Raw genomic sequence first — 8,589 nt, forward strand, 5'->3', positions numbered from 1 at the left:
CCAAAACTGCCCCACTGCCTAGTCCCCCCCTCCCCCTCTCCCCCCCCCCCCCGGGTGGCCTCTGTGGGGGCCGTTTTTCTTTCAGCAAAGATGAAATCGCGCAGAAAGTCATTTTGGTCTCCTCAGCCCACTCTTTATTCTCAAAAATTGGTGCACAAGGTGGAAACGGGGCCAGTTCTGTGCCCCGAGGCTCCGGGGAAGAGCCCCCATCTACCCCCCTTTTCCTGTTGGGGGCAGAGCAAGCAGACGGGGGTGGGCGAAGGCATAAAGTCCCCCAAAGAGCCACCTTCAACCTGGGGAAGGAGCCTCAGGACGGATGGGGCAGCTGCCCATGGGGGCTACATGCAGGTTGCTCCCACCCCACCAGGAGGGCCTCCACCCCATAGAGAGCTTCCTCCAGGAGGGCCCCAGCGCTCCCCATAGGGCAGCTGTCATCCCTGTGAAGGAGCCCCCTCCCCCCCCTCGGCTGCTGGTTCTCCTCCTCTTCCTTCCTTCCCCAAAGGGCTGCTGGGTCTGCCATCCGATGTCCGAAGCCCATTCTCCACGGCCGGGCTGGTCTTCAGGCCCCTCGTCAAAGGGTCACGGACGACTGGCTCCGGTCAGCGTCAAAGGTCTGGATCTGAGCCTTGAGGTGGGAGAGCTTCCTCCTCAGGTAGTCACAGCGCTCCTGTTTCTCCAGGAAGGAGGGGTCCTGGGGGGAGGAGGAGGGATCTTCAGGCTGGCGCCAAAAGCATTTAACCTTCCTCATTTTAATCTACTGCAGGTAGTCCTTGACCTACGACCCCAATTCATCCCAAAATTTATGTTGCTCAGCAAGAGTGTCATTAAGTGAGTTTTGCCCCGTTTTACGACCTTTCTTGCCATGGCTGCCTGCAGTTGTTCAGTTAGCAACAGGGTTGTTGAGTGAATCTGGCTTCTCCGTTGCTAGTCAGGTGGTCACAAAAGGGGATCAGGTGACCCCGGGAACGTTGCCACCGTCATAAATGTGAGTCGATTGCCGAGTGTCTGAATTTGGGTCACGTGACCACAGGGAGGCTGCAGTGGTCGTAAGTGCGAAAAAACGGTCATAACTGCCTTTTTTCAACACCGCTGTAACACTGAATGATCACTAAACAAATGTTTGTAAGGATTGCCTGCATCGTTTTATTTTTTATTATTTTTAATAAATCATTTTTATTACTCTTGTAGGCTGCCCGGTTGCTGTGAGGTGGGAGGGATACACATTTAATAAACAAAATAAAAGTGTTTTTGAAACCGAGCCTTGCACGATCAGGACTGCCCTGAAGGGGAGGGGGGGCACCTAGCAAACCCCCCCCTCACCCCCCAGGGGGACAACTCTTGGGCGGCTTCCCTTGCACCCTGTTTGTTTCCTTTCCTTGGGGTGGTCTTCTAAGCTTATCTCCCCCTCCTCCAGCCACAGCTGCCCCCCACCCCTTTTAGAGGCCTGCATGGAGGGGTTTGTTTGTTTACAGGGCTGGCGTGCCCCCCCCCCCCGTCTCATGTACAGGCAGTTCTCAACTAACAAGCATTCGTTTAGCAACCGTTCAGAGTTGCAGCAACATTGAAAAAGGTGACCTGTGATCGCTTTTCAAACGTGCAACTGTTGTTCGGGGGGGCTTGTGTTTCCACACATTCGGGGTCTGCAGCCCCTCCCCCCCCAGACCCAAACAGGCCAGGAACAACAGCATTTGGCCCTGCCACAACCTGCCATGGGGAGAGCGAGGGGAAGGAGGGCTCCGCTTGGCCCCTGCAGGAGGAGACGAACTCAGTGGGGCAGGCAGCTCCCACACCACCAAAGAGACCCCCACCCCATGAAACCTCAGCTGCTGAGTAACTGAGAAATCCCCCCCCCTTACCTTCTTCTTGCCTCTGTAGGCCCTCCAGACAGCCGAGACGCGGCTTTGCTCCTGCAGGGGGGAAAAAGAGGTTTAGCCCAGAGAGAGACCCTCCCCCACAACTGCAGACTCGGGAGGGGAGACAAGGATTGTCTTGGGGATGCAGGCAACCTCTTTATTCTGCGGATGGGCTGGCAATCTGGACATCAGGGCATCCAGCTCTTTAAATCTCTGCCTCGTGGCGTGGATTTCGCGGACGAGAGCCTGGTACTCCGGATATTGATCCTTGAAGATGGCCGTGTACTTCTCACGCTCGGCCGGACTCCCGATGGCTGGGTACCTCCTGTCCAGAGGAGAGAACCGAAAGGGTCAACAGGAAAACAGCCCCTGATTTGGAGAGACTTAACGGCAGTTCTGCAATTGTCCCTGTCTGAGTGTCAGGGAAGGGGGGACCATCTGAGATCCCCCAAAGAGCTTGACACCGCAGGTTCCTGGAGGGCAGCTGGTTGCAGGCAGGAGTATTGAGGTGCAGCTCAGCAGAAATCGGGAGCTGAAGAAAAGGCTGGAATTGGGGTTTCGGCAGAGAGCCCAGCCTGGCTGGCATCGGTTCTGGAGGTGGCCATCCTCGCCCACGTAGACTTCTTCCTTCCAGGGCACCCCGAAACATTCCCCCCAGCAGACCCCGGATGCAGGGAGGGTTTGAAAAATTAAGGACTTGAATAGTACATCTTGATTTTTGAAACCCTGCCGTGGACGCCTTTGGGGGGTAGCATCCAGGGGTCTCCAACCTTGGCAACTTTAAGGCTTGTGGACTTCAACTCCCAGAATTCCCCAGCCAGCTAGTGAAAAGCTGCTGAAATGAACAAAAGTAAGGGCAAACCCTCAAAGCTTTTTAAGAAGAGATTGGATAACCATTTGTCTGAAATAGTATAGGGTTTCCTGTCTAAGCAGGGGGTTGGACTAGAAGATCTCCAAGGTCCCTTCCAACTCTGTAATCTTGTCCTGTCCTGTCCTATTCTGAATTCTATTCTATTCTAAAACGTTCCCTCTCCGGTACTTACACAATGTAATCGGGGACGATAAGTGGTCTGGGGTTATGCCCCACCGGGATGGCGCTGTTGAGGACTTCTGGGCCTCCTTCCTCGTAGAACACGACGCGCCTGGAGCCCCGGCCGGCTGGACGTCCCTGGGCTTGAGGGGTCCTCAGGTGCTGAGGAGAAGCACCTGGCAGCAGAATCGGCTTCAGCTGTGGGGGGGCCAAGAGACCAGGACACCCCCGTCAGGAGGAGAACAAGGCCTGCAGTAGCCCCAGGCCTTTTCTCCCCAAGGGTCACGTTTGTTCAGGAGGAAAGGGGGGAGGAGACGTCCCCAGTTCCTGCCCCCCCCCATTGCACTGAATACCCTGGGAATTTTTTTAAATTGAATGGAATACTTTTATTTGGCCAAGTGTGATTAGACACACAAGGAATGAAGCATTCTCTGGTGCAGAAGCTTCCGCGGTACATGCAGAGGAGGAGAGGAGGAGGAGGAAGAATCCCGAGGGAAAGAGTTGGAACAATGTATGTCCAGGATGTGAGGGGCCTGCAGGCGTCTTCTTGGCCCTCCTCCTGACCCCCGCAATATGCCTCCCTCTCCCTCTGAATGCACAGTCTCTGTCCTGGGGGAGGGGGAGGGGGAAGGGCTGCTGCCCACTTAGGTCTCTTCCACCTTCCTGAGGATTGCAACCTGGGACCCCTGCAAATGAGGCAGAGGCTCCCCCACAAGGCGGAGGTTTTCCCCCCAGCTCCATCCATGCCCTCCAGCAATCCTTTCACTGACCTCCCCCCCCATGGGGGGTCTTACCGGGAGCAGCATCCTCCGGGCTGCTTCGTGCCGCCACATCTTGAGACACACCAGGGAGCCCGTCAGGTACAGCAAGGGGGCGAGGAAGAGGAAGGTCAGGGCGGCCACTTGCCCCCCTTCGACCTGGCACAGAGACGTGATGAGGGGGCCGTAGGCAAAGGCCGAGTAGCAGAGGCCGCCCCGGTTGATGTCGTGGACGTAGGCGATGGCGGCCGCCAGGTAGAGCAGGAACATGGAGAGGTTGAGGGCAAACTCGGCCAGCGGCCACCAGTGGGAGTTGAGGAGGATGGTCCGGTAGTGCATGGTCACCCCCAGGGCCAGCAGGATGACTGTCAGCAGCCACACCAGGCTGGCCACCACCAGCACAAATGGGGTCATCGGGACATAGTAGCCGTAGTCTGTTCCGGTGAAGCTGTTGCCATAAAGTTGGGACCACTGATAGTCCTTCTGGATGTAAGCCGCGGTGCAAGCAAAGGCCATCCCACCCAAAATGAGCTCCAGCCCCCCAAGAAGCCTCAGGAGGCCAGGCCAGGATTTCAGGTAGCTGTATTTGCGGTCGTAAGCCTCCAGCTTCTCCTCATATCCCAGTGGAGCTGCGGAGGCCCCTCCGTGGCTAGTGACTGTCATGGACTTTCCAGACTTGGAAGAGGTGGTGGCATCTGAAGCGGGTTCCTTACCATCTTCCTCATCCTTCTTCTCACTACTGGTGGAACCATCCTCCCCAGCCAAGCTGGTTCTCTCGGGACCCTCCAGACCTGGATTTGCGGGTGGGGAGTTTGGGAGCGCTGAGGAGGGGGCCAAGGGAGAAGGTTCTTCTCGGGACCATCTCCCGAAAGTGTTCTTCCAGGAGGGAGGGAAGAAACGTCGGATGGGCTTCAGAGAGGGCACTTCTGGGTCCGGAGGGCCATCAGGGAAGGCTGGCTGGGCTGACCGGTGGGGGGGGACCCTGGGGGGAAGCAGCTGGAGAGCCGGACCAAGAGCTCCATCCAGAACTAGGCGTCCTTGGTGGCCCTGGATGGAGAGGGCTGGAGGGAAGCCATGGGTCTGCCCCCAGGCCCCCCAGAGGCTGCCTCTCTGCCCCAGCTGAAAAGGGCTTCTCAATGGTTGAGCCCAGCATCTGATCCCCCGGAGTCTCTCCTGGGAGGGGTCTCTCTCCCCCTCCCCTCCTCCCTCACAGCTTGGCCAAGCCTTGTCTTCAGGGCCGGGAGCAGCTGATTTGGAAAAGATAAAGAAATAGAAATGGTGATCCTAGCTGGGAGATCTTTTCTTAAGCCCAATTAAATTAACAACAAAAAGAAAGAAAAAAAGAAAGAAATTAGCCTTTTTGGTGAAAGCGTCCATTAAGAAAAGGCTAAAAACTTCCTGTATCAACTTTTAACTTTTAATGTGCGTTTTTAAATGTGGCTTTTACTAGTTGGACTTGGAGCTAAACAATGGAATTATGACGCTCAATTATATGATGGTTACTCTCCCAGGAGGGACCTCCCCCACCCTCCCACCTCCTCAGGGCAGCAGTGGGCAGCCAAGGCAGGAGCAGAGCGGGTATTGATGCCCTTGCCAGCCTGTCTTTTGGTAGCCTCCCCCTCCCTGCCACTGGGGAGGAGGCCAAGGGCAGCCAGCACTGGACCTCCAAGCCCCCTTTCTGGGGTGACCACGGGACACCTCCCTCTCCTTCCCAGACCCAGCCCTGCCCAAAGGCCCAGAGAGGGAAGGGCAGCTGGCAGTGCCAATCGTGCCAATTATAAGATGGCTCTCGCCTAGCTCTGCCTCCGGCATCTCCCGATGGACATCAGGCAAAGGCCAACTCCGCTGGCTCTGCTGGCTGCCTGGAGTCTGTTCGTTTGCTGGGGGGGGGGGGGCAGCTGAGAAAGGATCTCAGAAGAGCTCCAGGTAGAGGGAGAACAGGTGAAACAAAGGTGCATTCAAGGGCTTCCACCTCTCCTGCCCTCCCAGCCGGCCCAGGGTGGGGTCCAGTCAGCCTGTGCCTCCCCTCAAGGAAGAATCCCAGCCCCTGCCTTGGTCCATCTGCTCTGACCCTCTCCACCTGACCTTTGATCCCTCTGCCAGACCCACTGCCCACTGGAAGCTCTCCAAGGAGGAAGACAGAGAGGAGAAGGAGGAGGACGAAGAGAGGGAAACAAAGAGGAAGAGAAAGAGGAAGAGGAGGGGGAGAATGAGAAGGCAGAGGAAGAGGAGGAAGACCGAGAAGAAGAGGAGAATGAGGAAGACAAAGAAAAGGAAGACGAAAAGGAAGAGGAGGAGGAGGAAGAAACCCTCCTAGTAAGACCACCTCTGGCTGCCCCTTCTTAGTCCACGTCCAGATGTTTACTTTCATCCCGCCACACAGCTGGAGGGCCCCACGCTTGGAGCCTCCCCCCCCCCGATGGCCCCCATACCTTCCGCCTGCTTGTAGTTCCCACTCCAGAGAGGAAGAGGGTGGTGGGATCAGGGCCCAGCTGAGCCCACTTCAAAGGCCAGTGAGGAAGCGCGCAACTTCCTCCTCCCTTTGGCCGGGGGGGGGGGGGAGGGCTCTGAGCTGGTGGGGCTCTGCCGGCTCTGGCGCAGCAAAAGTTTTGGGCTCCAAGCGGGCATCTTATCGGGCTTCATATAGGTTAATGATTAACAGGAGGCTGCCCTGGAGAAAAGTGCCAGGCCCAGAGTGGCAGAGGGCAAGCGCCAGGCAGGAGCCCCTGAAAGAGGCTTCCCAGCCCTGAATTCCTTAATTTCACTTCAGGACCAAGATGCCCATGTGGCACTGCCCAAGTGGTCTCGATTGCAACAGCCACTTTGCAGGGACCCATGGATCCATGTTCTGGAAGGCAAGGAGGAAGAGGAAGAGGAGGACGGGTCTCCTCTCAATCTCTGAACACCTCTTCTCAGTCCCATGGGGCAGGATGGGCTCCGTGTCCAGAGGGGGCTGAGGCCCCTTCAGAAGCTCCTGCCAACAGTTTTCTCCCTGCCCCAGCGCTCATTTTGCAGGGGCTGAACTGGGTGCCCGGAAACTCTTAGGGGTATCTGAAATCCAAAGTCCCCCTCCCCCCCCCCAGCCATGGAAAGGCCCTGGGTGACTCGGGGCCAGCCTTTGTGTGGGTCCAGCTGGGCCTTCAGGTTGAATCCCGCGGCCTTGACCACCAGGGAAAATGGGCAGGACAAAGAGGGAGGCGGCCTTCCAGGGTGGACAGCTGCCCTGCGCTCCCAGGTGTGTCTGTGCGGATTGCCTGCAGAGTCCTTCTCACCTGCAGCTTTTAAGACTGGGGAGGCTTTTGCAGATGCAGATCATCCTGCCAGAATCAGACCCTCCCTGCAGCCCCCCCCCCAACCCCAAAGAGCTTCTGGAGACCCTGGGGGGGATTTCCCCGCTCTGGAAGGCTTCAACTTTCAATTCTCTTTCAATTCAATGAAGGGGTTGAAGGCTTCTTTCCCTCCTTTTCTCTTCTCTTCATGCTGTCTTTTAATCTGGGTGCTTGAATGCTTGACCACCACTGACCCTTTGGGTGAAAACGATAGGAAATTGGCAAATATATCAGCAACTCAATCAAACCCTAAGAAATCCCCTCCTCCACAGACACGAAGAGGTTGAGAGCAGCCAGATCAGGTAAACTTTCCTTTCAGGACAGCAGATGTCACTCCAATTAATCGACAGAAGATCCTTTCCTTTGGGGGATCGCCCCCCGCCCATCCTTCCTAATGGCCCATGCAAAAGAAAGAAAGAGAAGGAGGGAAGGAAGGAAGGAAGGAGAGAGAGAGAGAGAGAGAGAGAGAGAGAAGAGGGAGGGAGGATTGCAAGAGAGCAAGACAAACCACAGGGTGCAATTAAAAGAATGCAGACATTTATTTCCTATCCTAAAAAGAAATGCTAAGGGGACGCCGCCTTCCCCCCCCTCCGCCCCCGCGCCGGCCCACGGACCGAGTTCGGGCCGGAGGGAGAAGCGGCGCCGCAGCCACGCGCGGCCTCCGGGCTCCGCGGTCTCGGGGGCCGATGGCTCCGGGCAACAGGGAGGGAAGCCGGGCCGGGGCAGCGCGGAGCGTCCTTGCAGGGAGCCCACCGGCCAGGAGCAGCCCCGGGCAGCAGCGGCGCAGGGGGAGGGGAGGGGAGGGGTGGGCTGGGGCGGACAGGTGACCCTCTTACCGGGGCCAGGCAGGCAAGACACGGCCCAGCCTCCCGCAGCCTCGGGGGCCTCAGGGAAGTGGGGCCGCCGGCTGAATCGGGCGCGGTAGCAGGTGCCGGAGGGAGCCTCCCCGGCGGTGGCTGCTCTACCTGCGAGCTCCAAGGACCCCGGCTTCACCTCACTGGGACAGCGGAGCCTCTGCGGGTCGCTTCGCCGGCTCCTTGGAAGGGCTTTCCGGATCCAAACTCTTCTTGGCTCCCGCGTTCTTCTGCTGCGACCGGTCCTCAGCTGGGCCCGGAGCTTCCGCGCACGCACACTTCGCCTGGGGTCCCTGGCCAAGCAGCAGCGCTGCCCTGTAACCTCCTCACAGGAGCTGGCAAGGACACAAAACCACCCACCTCACCCGTCAGATTTGAATTGTACGGAAAGCTTCCCCGTTTTATAAATGGGACAGAAAGGGAGGCCCGACACACGCACAGCGGCAGCCCTGAGCGGGTGAAGCAGCGCAGCAAAGCACAGGCGCTTCCTGGCCGGTCCAGCGGGCAGCTTCTTTGCCTGCCATTTCATCCAAGCAGGCGGCATGGAAATCTTTCCAAATGGCTGGGCAGCCTCACAGAGAAAACCCAGCAGCTGGAAAGGCCTGACCCCTAAGAACCGGCAGAATATTGATACTACTTTAAAAATCATTCGCCATTGTAAGTAGAACTCCACAATTAAAAGAAAGAAAATTCGGTGCTCAGAGTAAGGAAACGGAAAGCCGCACTGCCTTTCAAGTGTTTATTTAGAAAGGATTTCCTGTTCTG

At 57.4% G+C, this 8,589-nt stretch overlaps 1 protein-coding gene across 1 annotated transcript; it reads right to left on the bottom strand.

The window, feature by feature from the left end:
- Window positions 1–571: 571 nt before the first annotated feature.
- OCEL1 (occludin/ELL domain containing 1) lies at window positions 572–4,837 on the bottom strand. The gene is given in 6 exon segments (XM_070931954.1): window positions 572–691; window positions 1,857–1,907; window positions 2,007–2,178; window positions 2,897–3,081; window positions 3,678–4,619; window positions 4,621–4,837. Coding segments are annotated over 6 exon segments (1,644 nt in total). The 5' UTR covers window positions 4,795–4,837.
- Between the last annotated feature and the right edge of the window lie 3,752 nt (window positions 4,838–8,589).

Source organism: Pituophis catenifer, unplaced genomic scaffold, assembly GCF_029215685.1.
Source record: "Pituophis catenifer annectens isolate HBS135680 unplaced genomic scaffold, rPitCat1.0.hap2 SCAF_1, whole genome shotgun sequence".
In the NCBI taxonomy this organism is placed as follows: domain Eukaryota; kingdom Metazoa; phylum Chordata; class Lepidosauria; order Squamata; family Colubridae; genus Pituophis; species Pituophis catenifer.